Raw genomic sequence first — 15,592 nt, 5'->3', positions numbered from 1 at the left:
TTCCATTATTCCCTGAAATATTTGAAATTGGTCCGCTGTCAATGAATGCCAAAAATCATTTCGTTTTGTAGACGATAGACGATAACGGCCAGTGTCAAGCTCAGTGACATCATCTTCATAATAAAAGTTAACTGCAAATATATAAATATTGCATACTTTCATCAGGCTCAATCACCACTTTGTTACGTCATTTGGCGATGGGTAGTGACTTAACAGACATTTATTTAAATTAAAATCTTTGAGATTGTTACTTTAAGTAAAGAGGAGAATCATCAAAATCATCAGCAAACTGTACTTTGTATCAAAAGTAAAAATACTCTTTCTGCAGTAAAGTCCCCTGTGAGTGACGTGTTATTATATATGACATTAGATTGTTAATACTGATTGATCAATGTCTGTGTAAGCAGCATTTTACTGCTGTAGCTCATCAAGATGTACTACTTTATTTAGTTTTGTGACGATTAACGGGGTAGAAAAGGAGAAAAAAAACTATGTTCCTCTACATTAGTTGTATTCATTTTCTATTTATTTGTTCCTTGCTTTAAGGTGAAATATTGGATAGTTTGATCTCAAACAGTTATTTAGATAAAATTATGTGAGAATTTCAAAAGGGGAAGGGAACAACTCACAGACATCTGAATTATGAGAGGAGCCCAGAAGCCATTTTGTAAGCAGTCAGGAGCAAAAAAGATTGGGAACCGCTGCTTCAATTTTCAATTTTTAAAAGTAGTGGAGTAGAAGTAAAGTGTATCTCATACAGTACTTGAGTAAAATAACTTTTAATTTTTCACCACTGCCAGAAACATACCTTTTTAGAAAAAGTGCCCATGTCCCTGTCTAGATAAACGACAGAACATGTTTTCATTGGAACTACGTTCTATCAGACAAATTGTCCTGTGTTGTGTGTATTATCCAAAGCAATGGGGACACTGAATCTGGAAAGAGATGTTGCTGTTGGATTTTTTGTAAATGTCATTTTTCAAAGCTGTGAGCGCCACAAAAAAATCCTTTCACAGCCATTTATTTTAGGGTGGGGGCAGAAAACTCAGAGACAGATAGCTCTAAACCTTGACATATAAAGTCCAAACTACCTGCATGGCAGTGTAATGTAAAAGAACAGTGAGAAAACACTATATTCCCTCAGTGGCTGCATTTACATGTGCTAAAATAATGCAATTTTAATGTTAAGACAACAATGTGAATAATGCAGGACCCATTTAACTGTGATAATGACTGTGTCAGTATCACTGTGTGATCGCAGCAATATACAACATCCATGATCACACGCGCAAGATACTGATCATTGGCCATAGACACATTAGTGCAATTGTGTCATTTTGCAGGGTATTATTTCTGATCTTGTCTTGCTCCACTCATCTGGCAGCACTGAAGGTCAGCGATAATAGCTCCTGACACAAAGACTCTTGAGTGATCATCTGGGTTCTTGTTTTTTACAATGACAATGGAAAATGTTTTAGATGCCACTCTGTGATGCCTCACAAGCACTCCACTGGGTGGTGGTGGTTATGGAGAAGGTCATGTTATATGGATAACATCACGGTCATTAGCATTCAAACCACTTGGCGGGCACTCGTGCTTGTTTGACAATTGCTTCATCATCATCATCATCATCATCATCATCATCATCATCATCCTGGTCAGCACAACACTGTACAAATGTGTTTTATCATTATTGTTCAATCACTTTTACCACATACTGTTAATTTTTATTCTCTTCTGACATGTTGACGTATATTACAATTTTGTTTAATGTTTGGTTCAGACCAAAATAATATTACCATGTCTAAGTATTCATAATACAGACAGATATTAATTTGCCCCGTGCCAAGTTCACAATAAAAGCCCAGACTGCCTGTCCATATTAATAACAGATTATTTGAACACCCTCAAGACACTGACAGCACCCTCTTGCCTCAGCCAATGAAATATAATTAAGAGGATAAGGAATTGATCCTTGATTGTGTGCTCCATTAATATGTATTAATGAGGCCAGTGTATTAAAGGTTTTTTTTTTATCAAGAGCTGCTAATGAGTTTTACAAAGATCAATATCTCTAAAGCCAGGGCTTTAAGGCCAAATGTATGTGGACAGCACGTTCAATGCTTCTGTAAACAAGAAAATGTAGATCAGCAGTTATTTGTTAACATGGATGTCGAGCACAGTCTGATAAATATTTATGGATACACGCATTTACATGTAGCACGTACACACTGCACGAACACAAAATCAGTTTGTGTTTCCAAAACACTGACTGTTTATTAAAATAATCATTTAACGCTTTAATAATTACAATATTTTTGCTTCAGATTAGAAACCACTACAGAGCCGGTGAGTGTGAGCTAAACTAGGGGCGTTATTATTCTGCGGTCTGTCTCACAGCTCTCTAGTGGTCTATTATTTCTGATGAGCCGACACGTTCATTAGGACAGGAAACAGTAGATGAGGCTAAAGTAAAACATCATACCGCTTAATTGGTGGGATAATGAAAATAAATGATAAAAATCTGGTTATTCGGCACTATGAGGTCCTTTTTCATCTTTTACCTTTTAATTTGACTCCCTGCATCTACTCACGTATGCTGTTTCATCGATCAATTACCAGGAGGACCATGAAAGGGAAGGATTACAAGTTGGGTGAATATTGGAGGATAAATCTTGAATTCACTTTTAATTCCTTGTGAAGGCCATAACGTCCTCTCAAACCCAAAGCTTTCTAAAAATGTTTTTCTCTCGCTAACGTTGATTTCAAGATACAGAGGCTTTGAACTAAGCGTGATAATCTCTTACAGCAATACAGTTTAGCTGGATGTGTTTTTTGTGCAAATATATGCACGGTTCATGTTTTTTCTTGCAGTATGTGTGAGTACACACAGTTACATCCACATTCTGTAGTCTCGTCTGTGCCTCTGCATGTGCGAGAACCTCACACAGCGTCTGTTCCTGTGATTGAGCCAGGCCCCCCCAGCCCTCCAGACTCTGTGACGGTGGAGGAGGTGACAGACAGTACAGCCCAGCTGGCCTGGAGCCCCGGCAGGGACAACGGCAGCCCCATCACCAATTACCTCATCCAGACCAGGACTCCCTTCACTGTGGGCTGGCAGAGGGTAAACACAGGTAGGTAGCACTGGAAGATGAATTTTCATCTCATACCACATGTGATGTTATTCAGACGATTTGCGGATCCCCGCAGGGAAATTGTCTTACAGCTGGGAGGTCAGATTGTAGGGTCAGCTACCGAAGGCTCTGGAGATGTGAGGGATTCAGGTCCTTACTCAAGAGAACTAGAGGTCACTGTTGCTGCTTTTACATGATCTCATTTAAACCACTTTAATCACTTTTACACCTGCCTCGGTCAAAAGCAAAATCCTTTTCATTTGCTTAAGATAAGTCAAGTCTGTTAGTATGACATCTCGATATTGTTTTATGGAGGTTGAATGTACATATTGCAGGTTACATCTGCCAAGTGAATGTAATATAGTAAAATTTATATTTCATTTTATTAGTTTATTTAAAAGGGACAGTGGTCATTGATCAAAGGAAACAAAAGAACTGTAAATGAGTCACAGTTTGCCCAAAAGGTTCATTTTTATATTGTCCTTTGCTTTGCATTAAAGCTAGGGTAGGTAAAGTTGGAGAAACTAGCAAGAGACGGCTAGATTTTGAAATGATCCAATCGGAAATATCTCATCCCCTCCTATCATGTCTCCCTCCAAAGCCACTCCTCCAACACACATGAACACGCAGTGCATCGTAACCATATCCAACTTCCTCATGTCTCATTCATACACGGTTATACATACTACATAGTTCAGGAAAATTACAACCCCCCCCAAAAGAAAAAACCCCAAATAAACCAGATTATTTAACTGTCCCTCAGTTCTCACCATTGTAGAAAAGCCACACTGACTCTGGTTTGACCCGTTTCTTTATCCAAACTTCTTGTTCGTAGCCTTTTCTACTCCTGTGTTTCTTTTCTGGCTTTGTTTCAAACTGTTGAGGGCACAGATGGAACTGGAAATTTTGGCTGGTCTTCCTCTGCTGTTCTTGTACGACTAGTTCTGTAGCTTTAACGATATCTGACTGGCAGGCAGGCAGGCAGTTGTGGAAGCTGTGGAGTTGGGGGGTGGGTTGGTGCAGAGTGCATGGTATGGCATGGCAGCCAGCCGACCAGATTTTTTCTGAGCATTTGATTTATTGATTTCTGTTGCAAAAAAACATAAAAATACACATATCTCATAAGAATCATATACACAACATAAAAGAATACACAAAAGAGTAAAGTGCACATCCACCTATAATGAATGCCACGAAATAGTTAGCTACAGTTCCTAGAAAACAAGAAGAAAAAGGTCATGTTAAAGCTGTTAGAATCAATATTTTTATGTTAACAAAGGATCAGAGTCGCTCATAATGATGAACCCAAAGATAATTATCAGCTGACTCTGCAGTTCCCCTCAGCTCAACAGAGCTTTTTTCGTGTATTCCAGCTCTTCCAGTTTTTCGGCTTGCGACTTTACTGTTTTGGTTCACTCTGACCACTCTCATTAGTATCGATTCAAGCGGCTGCTTTCAACAACAAAAAAAGACAGCATACAGTGGATATGTTATTTGCCCTTGACCGAAACAAGCTGATGGACCAAAACAGACAGATATTTCCAGAGTTGGCAGAGACCAAACCAACAAAGCTAAGATTCATCAGAGGGTCAGCAACACACGTCCAAAGGATTTCTAATGTTGCTCCACATCTGCTGGATGTGTAAATAGACAAGTTCACCAAACAAACTGAGCCCCGAAGTAACCAAAGAAACTGCTTTGGCACCCAATGCTCACAGCTAAACCCTTTATTTTACCTTACCATATCTTTGTCCCCTGCATTTCACCCATCCTTTTACTTAGGAGCAGGGAGTAGCCACATTGCAGTGCCCTCTTCTGATGTCATAGGGTCTCTTGTAGGATCTTCACACTTGCATGTCAGTTTAAGAGTTTATTCTAAGATGCAAGGTAACACAAGGTAAGGAAGGCAGTTTTCTAGATTTGTGTAGCTCAGACCTTTAACAGTCTAGACTCAAACCAGTGCTCACCTCATATCTATCATAATGACACACATTTCATTGTTTTAGTTTTATTCGGTTACTTCCTCTATTTTTCCTTCTGTATCCACTTCATGTTTTCTGTTTTTTTTCCAGTCCCTGAGATAATCGACGGGAACACGCTGACAGCCACTGTGGTAGACCTCAATGCCTGGGTGGAGTATGAGTTTAGGGTTTTGGCCAAAAACAGCGTTGGTGTCGGAGAACCCAGCCCTGTGTCAGTCAAGACCAGGACAGAGGACGCAGGTACAGCCAATGTGATTCACTTTTCCCCCCTCAAATCATTCATCCTGCTCAGATAGAAAATATCAAAAACTATCATCTCTTTTTGTACAACTTTCTAAAGCCTAAAGTTTTTCTCATGTGGAGGTGTGAACAAGGTCTGTGTTGTGTTAGTTCCTGATGCAGCACCAGGTGACGTGGGTGGAGGAGGAGGAAGCAGATCTGAACTGGTCATCACATGGGAGGTAAGTCATCAGTCTTATGTTCTAGTCTGTTATTCAAAATGGCTGCAGTTAATCTTTTTTATCCTTGAGTGAGGTGTTTAGTATTTCTCAAAGCCCCTGCTCTGTTCGGCTTGTGGGTGTCATAAATTTTAGGTCAATTGAAGTCTGGCGCTGAAGTTGCTGTAATTTCTTAGTTAAAGAGTCTGCGTGTAAGGCAGCGGCAATGTATACATAAGCAGAGCACTGAATCTGACAGTTCGCTGTTCAGTCAAATCTGCAATGCTCAAATTGAGCGAAGAACTAAGAAGGGTTGTTGAAAAATAATGCAGATATTGAAGAAGTCATTAGACGGCTGAAGCTATCTCATTATTTGATTTTTCTCATTTCATTAATATCAGAAATACCTTTTCATTTATAAAACTGCACAGACGTTCTGTAATGAGCTTAGATTTCTTTTTTAATGGCATTTTACTGCTCGTTTCATTTCGCCAGGTGGGTCACAAATGTAATTTGTGGGTCATCCACTCCTTTTGGCACCACAAGAGTGGGTGGAGATGTGTCAGCCCAGCCACGGGGTGAACGTGAGTGGTTTGTATATGTTTTAATATCACTATAGTTTTGTGTTTCACTCTCAGCCTGTCCCTGAAGAACTACAGAATGGGGAGAGCTTTGGTTACATCATTGCTTTCCGCGCCTTTGGAGAAGTTAGCTGGACTCACGTGGCCACCTCTGCCCCTGGTGCATCACGCTACGTGTACCGCAACGACAGCATCGCGCCCTTCTCTCCGTTTCATGTCAAGGTGGGCACTTACAACAGCAAAGGACAGGGTCCCTTCAGCCCCGTGGTCACCATCTACTCTGCAGAGATAGGTAAGGCAATAGAGCGCGAGTGGGATTTTTTAAAAAGCTTTTTCTGTTTTTGAAAAAAGGACAGAGATCATGAAAGTGGTTTTCTGTAAAGAGACAAGAGACGCCAGGAAAATAAATCTGCAGAAACCTTTTTACAAGTAAAAAAAAATGAATTAAAAAAATTGCAACACATTTATCTAAGCATAGGCAGATTGCCTCCAAATATCACCACTCTTTTGAATGGCTATACCAATGTAAAAACCGGTTGGCATTGATCTATGCTACCTCTCAGCATGCCGAGAGGGGGTCAGTCTGTAGTGAGGTGTTGGTCTATTTACCAGCAGCACCTGTGTGTGATGATTCATCCAAGTAGAGATCAACAAGAATGCCGCACAGTTATAAATGTAAAAATTGAAGAGATTTGTTCTGCTTGTCTCTGTGCTGTTGGAAGGAGGCAGCAATGCTCAGTCCCCTGTTGTCTGTTTTCAGAGCCAAGTGGGATGCCAGCGGGAGTTTGGGCCAGAAGTGTCTCAGCCTCTGAGATTGAGGTGAATTGGCAGGCTCTCTCCTTCACCCCTGAAAGGGTTCTGGGCTATGAGGTACATTTTACCCTTTTAAATGGAAATAGAAATCACACACAACACAATTCAAATGCTTGTCATCACCCCTGTTGTACCTCAAAGCCATCACTTCCAAACTCTGCGTCACCATGGAAATGGCTGCTTCAGTTGGGCGACTGTTAGAGCCAAAATTATACAGTTCTTTGTACCAACACGACAGGAAAACATGTCAGAGCGTTTTCAAGAGAACAAAAGGAAATTGCCTGTCCATATGCCTTTTTATGTTGCTGTCAGTTATGGGGTATCATGATACGGAGCTTCATGATAGTCTGCGCTGCAATGCTATACCAGACCTCATGTCAGAATATCAAGAAGTACCATTGCACCACAGACTGTAAGATGATACTGAGCAGCAGCATGGGTATCGATCTTCAGTTATTGTTCACTAAATAAAATATCAATATTAAACATTCACATTTTAAACCCCCCCACAAAAAGTAGATTGCATTCTATTTTCCCTTCAAAAACTGGGACACCCTGATTGCTTCGCCTGCATATACTTCAGACTGAATAATCAGGGGGATCAAAAGGCTTTAATGTCAGATGTTGTTGTTATTTGTTGCTCAATAAAATCAAAGTTGTTTCAGTATTTCTATCCGGGAAAGTAAGCTTTTATGCCATTTCATATCTGAGCTACCCCAGCATAATCAACTCAGTCAGTTAACATTGAATAATGATGACATGGATGTTGTCTCAGGATCCTTTATTTTCAGTGTAAAGGGCTGGAAGGAGTGACAACAAAGTCACTTATTTTATGATTATTTAAATGTAGAATTTTATGATATGTTTAAATGAAAACATTACAGATGAACTACGTCTGTAATGTTTGAATTTCAACGCACAAGATAAGATTAAGATGTACCTTTATTGATCCCCCTTAGGAGAAATTCAAAATTGACACAGCAGCATTGGGGAATGTACTGCAAAAAAAGAATACAGAAGTGGAGGTACAACAAGTTAACACAAGTTAAAATATGATAGAAATATAAGACTATAAATGAAAGTATATACACTATGCAATATGCAAGTAAGAATGGTGTGCAAATATTTGAGCAGCTTGACCAAAAACTGAACTGTACATGTAGAAATTGAATATAAATAGTTCATAAGTGCAAAAAGTTTGTGCGTCGTAGGTTGGAGTTTAAACATATCCTAATTAGCCGGATTTCCATTTGTGGAAAAATCTGAAATACCTTGTTTTTGAGTGCTGATTTTACAAAATAAGAGTTTTGATGGCTTTGGGGAATTATAATGGGAATTTCTTATCACCTTAGTTTGTCCTTCGCTCTTGGAAAAGGAGGGTGAAGTGAGTGAGTTGCAATCTGCAACTACACTGCTAGATGCCACTAAAACCAACACGCTGGACATTTAACAAAGGCTTTGTAATGTCTGATCAAATGTCCTGTAAAAGAAAACTGTGATCTTTCGTAAGAGGATACACCCAGTGGCAATATAAAATATTTCTATAAATGCTTTGTCGTGCTGTATGTGACATATATCCCGGTTAAAACCCAGATCACATGCTCTCCGTCTCAAACAGGTGGTTTACTGGGAAGATGACACTAAGCCGGAGACCATGGGAAAGGTTAGGGTGCCTTGGAACCAAACCTCGGTCACAGTGAGCGGCTTGGAAGGAAACACACAGTATTTCCTAACGGTCAGTGCTTTCAACACGGCAGGCACCGGCCCCTTCCTCCCTGCAATAAACGTCACCACAAAAAAGCCACGTAAGTTGCAGCACCCAAGACGCCCTCCGGCTCAAGTGTTTGATTTTGCATCCACACTGATTATAATTCAAAGGTAAAAGGTCTATTCTTAGCAGGAGAAAGTTGAGGAGAAACAGTTACTATTTCTAATCTCACTCTTGGAAGTAGTGTTATGAGAAATATGATCATTCTTGTATAATGATGTGACGGTAATATATTTCTGCGCTGACATATAGAAATGAATTAATTTTATATCATGCAGCACCAGCACAACCACCGCTGAATGTGGAATGGACCCTAATTGGATCTCAACTGTCTCTTTACTGGGAACCTGTGGTGGCAATGGAATCAGAGTCAGAAGTTACAGGCTACCAAGTGAGTTTTACATTGTCAGTATTCATAGTAGCATGTTTATTCCCATTATGTATCAGACTGAGCGTGGACCCTACCTGTGCGGTGGCTCACTCTAAGCTGTCAGGCTATAAGAATGCATGTTAACTATGTGTCACCCACCTTGTTTCTCTCCGCCATTTCAGCTGTCATACAGGAGACAGAGACACAAAGAGGTAAACACACTCACAACAGCCAATTCAACGGCAGAGCTGACCCTCCCTGAGGAGGAGGACGACTACATCATCCACATTCAGACGCTGAGCGAAGGAGGGCTGGGCCCGGCCTCGGATCCCATACGAGTCCACCAGCTAAGTAAGCTCGCTGTTGACGGGTTGTAGTGGTTATGTGGTTACAAATAGAAAGTTCAAGGACTAATTAGAGTTTGGCTTCCTCTTGTGTGAAAAAGGCACAATGACTGCAAGAAAAAGCAAAGAATAAAATGTTATTTCAAGGTTTTCAGCTTTCAGCCCTAACACTGAAATATGCTGATGTCAGCGTGTTGTTGAGAAACACAACGGCATGGCAACATTTACACTACATAAAAGTTCACCGGGACCTCAATCTCTTACTTCCATTCGTTATCACTTACCCCCTCTTGTAAATGAAGTCACTTAGCGCTTCTTAAACCTGACAGGGACATTTTGTCCTCCTTTGACTCACCATTACTCGTGTCCCCAGCCACCCCCGTTCGTCTCTCCCTGGCTGGTATTTTGCTGAAATATGCAGCACAATCCATCTCTGTCGCAGAGGTTGACTTCCTCTTTTACTAGGTGCTATTACTGTCCTGTGGGACTCCAGGGGGGCTCTTCTTCTGCTCTAAATGCTAATTTGCATTGTTGATATTCTGTGTTGAATCCCTGAAAACAGCAGTTGAGAGAGATAGAATTCCATGCTGGCTTTTTTTTTAATTTCATTTGAAAAATAGACTTTTTTTTTCCTCCCAGCGATTCTTTGGATACTGCAAAGAAAAAGATGTGGGCAAAACACATTAGCAGGCCAAACCGAGTGCTGTGTCTACAGAAAGTAATGGATCTGAAACATCAGATGTGGTTGAGGTGGTTTCTTGTGCATCAATAATACATATTTTATCCAGGAAAGGGTTTTATATGGATATTATGTCATTACAGGAAAACATAGTCAGTGATTCGTAAGAGTTAATTGACTCACTTAAATCATAGCAGTCAGAAACCAGGATATAAATTAATTTTTACCATATTTCACAAACCCCTCTGAAACTTATCTGTTTTGAAAATGTGTCTAACTTTCAGTTGGTAAATGTGTTTTCGATTAAAAAAACTTAAGATAACCTCAACTACTGCAGCATGGTTTGAATTTCTGGGTTAAATCAAGACATTTTTAGGTCCTTAAGCTTAACCTTTTTGTTAAATGTTTAATATTATCGTCAAACCTTATTCTTTTATGTAAATGTAGGCTTTTACTGTTGTCATACTTGTACTGTAAGTAGTGTGATCAATGTTGTAGTATGTTGTGCTGTACATTTTAAATTAGATAAGATCAAGGATCAAGGATATCTTTATTATGAAGGGCAATTCGTTGTACAGGCTGCAGTAACTACATAACCACATAACCATCAGACAACAACAGATGAAAAATAAACAATAAATACAAACCAAAGATCACATAAAGTTATTTAAAAGTCCAATGGCAGCAGGAGTGTTTAAGTCTATTGGTTCTGCATCTCTGCAGAATATATCTGCAAGCAGACAGAAGCAGCTTAGACAGGGGGTGGGTAAGATCAGCCGGGACAGACTGGGCCCTCTTCAAAGGTCTCACCTTGTACAAGGATGGTCAAGATGATCTAAAAAAAAAAAAAGAAACGTAAGATAAGAACTTGGTGTTGGTGTCTCCACTTTCTCCAGCAGGTTAAACATCAGTTTATCTTTTTTTGTGTGTGTGTGTGTGTGTGTTGCAGGTATGAGTGCCCGCGGCTCAAGAGCCTGGAGTGTGGACATCTCTCCCCTTTCCCTGCTCCTCGCCATCGCAATATCAACATTCAGGTCAACGTCGTGACACAATGACAAACTCTGCTTTGTTTTTCAACCTTATATGAGTTTTTTTTTTTTTCTTTAATTCGTGAAAGTTGCTGAGGTTTTGGGGTTTTTTTCTCTCTCATATTTGGAGGTGACCACATATGTTGCAGTATTAGTTTGTGGGTATAAGGCAGCACAAGAGTGGAGTCTGCTGTCTGACACTTAATTAACGGTAAATGCTTGAGGTTTTATTATTTTTTTTTTTTTTTAACATAGGTTTTGACACTTCTGCCGGTTGGGAACAATGCTCCATTTCAACTCTTTATTAGGATGATACAGATGCCTTACTTCCATTCATGTGCCAAAGTAGTTTCAGCCTTCTAGTTGTTATTGCTAAGATAGCTACATGCTTTCCTCAACATTTTATTCCTCACAGTTTCTTATTATTGAAGGACTCAGTGTACCTTGGGGAGGGCCGTGATGAAAAGGTGTATTTTGTATTTTTGAATATTTTCCGTTTTCCTCTCGAAGTCTGAGTTGGCGAGTCGGAACATGTTCATTCACCCGTGCCCGTGCCTTTGGAGATTCTTGTAACGCCATCACTTATAGACACTAGTCAATGATACTCCAGTGTTTAAGAACATACTGCAGCCATCCTCATTTTTACATGCTCCATTAAAAGTTGGTTGTGTCCCAGATGAAACCCATAAAACAGCTCACAGTGCCAGTGTTAGCCATTTACCTTTTATCATTTGATTGTGGAGAGCTGAATGTACCATGAGGGCTGCTACAGGTTTTAATGCCTCAGACCAGTTATTGTAATAGCCTGCTGATTGATTGGATTGGACTTTTTTCTGCATTCACGAAGCTTACATCTGCCTGTATACAGCAGTAGTGGGACAGGTATGCAACTGCCAGTGTATTTCTTTCAACACTGAAACAATCAGTCAATGGACAGAAAATAATCAGTAACAATCATTTAAGTCAATTGTCAAAGAGAAAATGCCAAACATGTCCAACAAGGTGTACGTTAGATTGCAATCCATTTGCCTCCACAGAATCCAACTCGGGAGTGTAACAATTCCGCTTTATACCTTGGCCACATGACAAAAAATACCAGTCATTCAATTACTTCTATCACATTTTTTTTTATCTCTCTCGTACTGTTGTTTACAGCAATAACATAAAATACACAGTATTTCCTGTATCTTAGAATTCTTGCTCCTTGCGTTGCTAGGCAACATGTAGCTAAGGACCACACAGCTGGGAGTAGGAAAGGGTACATTTCACAGGGCTGGGCTAAGAGTTTTAGCCCAGTTACAGATCCTGAGAATGAGGTCTGATTATCCAGCGGCAGGAGAATCAAAATCTGTGCTTACTGTAAAATCATGTTTAAAGGAATAGTTCTACATTTTAAGAAGTCTTCTTGCTAAGTTAGATGTGAAGACTGATACCATTCTTATTTCATTATGTAGCTAGAGCAGGGATCTCAAACTCTCTAGTCAAGCAAGCTTTCTTGTAGTAGAATGTTAAAGTGATCCTCCAATGCCTAAGCTTATCTTACACACCTTTCTGGTGTTGGGAATGGGGCACGGGTGGTGGGTGGTATGCACCATTATCCCCAGTATTTTCAGTGTGCAGCAACGCTGATGAAGCAAGTGAGTTTCAATCTGCATCTACAGTGCTAGATGCCACTAAATCCTACACATTGGACCTTTAAACAGTTATTGCCTCTCCTTACTCGCTTCATCCTTGTTGATGTGGTCATGTACAGGCTGGTTCTTTTCTACCCCATAGCACGAGTCTTACTGATGCTCTCATCCAACTCGCAGCATGAAAACAAATAATAATATGTCTCAAAATGTCGAACTGTTCTTAGAATGAGAATAGAGAATAGTAGTTCAATACTTTTTGAGCGTGAACATCTGGAATAATAGTTTAACAAAACAATCTCAGCTTAAGGTCTAGCTTTATCTTAAGCTTTCAGCCTCATCTATATCCGCAAATGGAGTTTGCTCAGAAGTTCCTCACTTCGGTCACGTGACTTTGATTATGTCAGCTGAACCAGCTCCAATGCGACTTAGCAAATTTTGCTGATTAAAACTATTGAGATGTGGTTGAAAAATATGAAAATATCACATTTACCTTGAGTTAATTTTATTTTTTCAAATCAATTTGACACTGGTGCATTCATTTACAGTAGCAAACAAACATGTGTGTCAGAAGTGCCTGGTTATACTCACCGGGCCAGCCAATCAGAATCCTCAGTGGCCATGGTATAGAGACATTAAAGACAAAGAGCACCTTGTGCTTGGTGGAAACTGCATTTTTCTCTATTTTCTGACATTTTATAGACTGATTGACTAATTGATCATTATTTGCAGCGCTAGTCTTCATCCATCTGGGGAACACAGAGTAGTTGTGCCAGTCAATGTGCATCGTCAGTCATTGCAGTCGAGACGAGAGGCTTAAAGTGTTGCCAATTGTGCCAGTCTGATGATTGAAATCTAGCCACCAGCTTAGACATTATTTGGCAAAATCTATGGTCAGCTGTGTTTTAATACTTTGTGAATCTGTCCTTTCTTGTCAGTTGTATTGGCCTTTTTATGTGGTAAGTGTTGTCACTGTTTATTTATGTATTTCAGCAAAACCCCACTGCTCAGGTATTCAGACCTGCTCCATCCTACCTTTCAATAGCCCTATAGTGTGGGAGCAGATAGATCACAAATCTGTCAGCACCCGACACAAGGGTCTATTTAACAGTCTGACTTGACGGATGGAAAGCCTGATATGTGCCGTGATTTAGCAGACATTAAAATATCTTAGTAAATTAGAGCAAGCCTGAGGGGATTCTATGGGAAAGGGCATAGGAGTAATGGTACTAATGACACCCACACAAGACTAATATATCAGGATTTAGGGAGGACTAAATCAGGACAATCCCATCAAGATGACACCAGGAAGATTCAAGGGTGTGTGTGTGTGTGTGTGCGTGTGTGTGGGTGTGGTTAACTTACCCTATGGTGTCATGGACAATAGTTTTCAAAAGGGGCCATTCTGCTATTTGGAAAAAAAAATGTTAAAATGTATTTCTTGTACTTTAACATGGTTCAGGGCTTTGGGCAACTGGAACATTTCAGACACTCAAACTGGGTAATACAAGGTCAATATGTGAGGAAGGAAAAAAAACAAGTTTGAGTTGAAATGTCTGTTTTTTTATCACATTACCATGGATTGCCAGTGCAAAGGAACAAGCGGTAAAAAACTCCAGGATCCAAGGCCAGGTCAGGTGCACCTCACAGGATACAATTCGTATTAAATGTGGAGACAAAAAGGTTTTCTTCCCCAAATCAGTGTTAATAACTTTCTGAAAGCGGTCTTTGAATCCTGTTATGTTGTTTATGTGGCTTTACGTGTGGTTAACCTGTATACATTTATTCATCACAGAATGTCATTGTTAAGCTAACAAATGTTTACACAGGAAACGCATCTTTTCTGGCTAATTTATTAATTATACTGAACTGAAAAAAAACAGCATTACACTTTATGAACTTCTTGGGTACATAGAAGCATTGCCAACCTCTTTGTTTTGTAATGTATCAGTACTGTGGAGATGTTTTGATTCTGACTTTTTTTTCCTTTTTTTAATGTTTGATATGGTTACTAATTGTTTATTAATTTTTTTTTTCCTCCAAAAATTCTGCACAAAGGTCAAGTGTTGCTTTAAAATAACATTTAAGAGCCAGTGATGGCTAATTTAAAAGCCAGTGCGATGAGATCTCTCTTGCCTTCATACGGTATACTGTACATACTGTATGTATTTTGTTGTGATTTGAAGCAATGCCCCCAACTGCTAGACCAAACTGCGGTGTCCTACTTCCAATTGTAATTCTCAGTCAAACCCAGAATCTGAAAAATACAAGAGCCAAGGGTAACATTTCTTAGCAGCTGCTATCACACAACAGCCTTTTGGTGCAATGACACAAACACTACCTGTTACAAGGTAGTCGGCCAGTGCACAGTAGATAATACAAGTTGTACTATCTACTAGTACTTTTTGTCTTTTTATACCAATACAACTTTACAATTTTCTTGCTACTTTTAAGATCAGAAAAGGGCAGAATTGATCAGAAAACGAATAAACAAGTTACCCAAAATTTGCAATTTCATGAAGATTGATTGGAGAAATACAATTAGAGCTCTGGGTGACAACGCTTGGCCTTTCTGTTGTGACTCCTCAGTATTTTGATGTCCAGGTGATCTCTGTGAGATCGTGGCAGTAACGTTTTCACATTGAAAAGTCATCAGCTGATCTTGATATGCTGAAGCTGTGCATGTATGATATCGTTTGGTGCATTTGTGTTTTCTAAATGAGGGAGTTAATAAAAACAATTCACTGAGGATCTTCTCTTGGATTTTTTTATTTGAGTTATGTGTGTGGCACGGTGTCATTTTCAGCATCAGCAGTTTTAGTGTC

The 15,592-nt window shown here is 39.6% G+C and overlaps 1 protein-coding gene across 2 annotated transcripts in view; it reads left to right on the top strand.

Annotated features, from left to right (window-relative positions):
• Positions 1–15,516, top strand: part of cntn3a.2 (contactin 3a, tandem duplicate 2) — a 35,332-nt gene extending 19,816 nt beyond the window's left edge. For both annotated transcript variants that reach the window (XM_051425318.1, XM_051425319.1), the window contains 9 exons: positions 2,976–3,134; positions 5,207–5,356; positions 5,507–5,577; positions 6,192–6,426; positions 6,895–7,004; positions 8,566–8,752; positions 8,994–9,106; positions 9,268–9,436; positions 11,058–15,516. In XM_051425318.1, coding sequence (XP_051281278.1) covers positions 2,976–3,134; positions 5,207–5,356; positions 5,507–5,577; positions 6,192–6,426; positions 6,895–7,004; positions 8,566–8,752; positions 8,994–9,106; positions 9,268–9,436; positions 11,058–11,155 — 1,292 coding nt within the window. In that variant the 3' untranslated portion in view covers positions 11,156–15,516. The remainder of the gene's footprint in view (positions 1–2,975; positions 3,135–5,206; positions 5,357–5,506; positions 5,578–6,191; positions 6,427–6,894; positions 7,005–8,565; positions 8,753–8,993; positions 9,107–9,267; positions 9,437–11,057) is intronic.
• Positions 15,517–15,592: the final 76 nt, after the last annotated feature.

This window comes from Dicentrarchus labrax, unplaced genomic scaffold (genome assembly GCF_905237075.1).
Source record: "Dicentrarchus labrax unplaced genomic scaffold, dlabrax2021, whole genome shotgun sequence".
Lineage (NCBI taxonomy): Eukaryota > Metazoa > Chordata > Actinopteri > Moronidae > Dicentrarchus > Dicentrarchus labrax.
The sequence above is the reverse complement of the archived record's forward strand: the minus strand, read 5'-3'. Positions and strand labels throughout refer to the sequence as shown.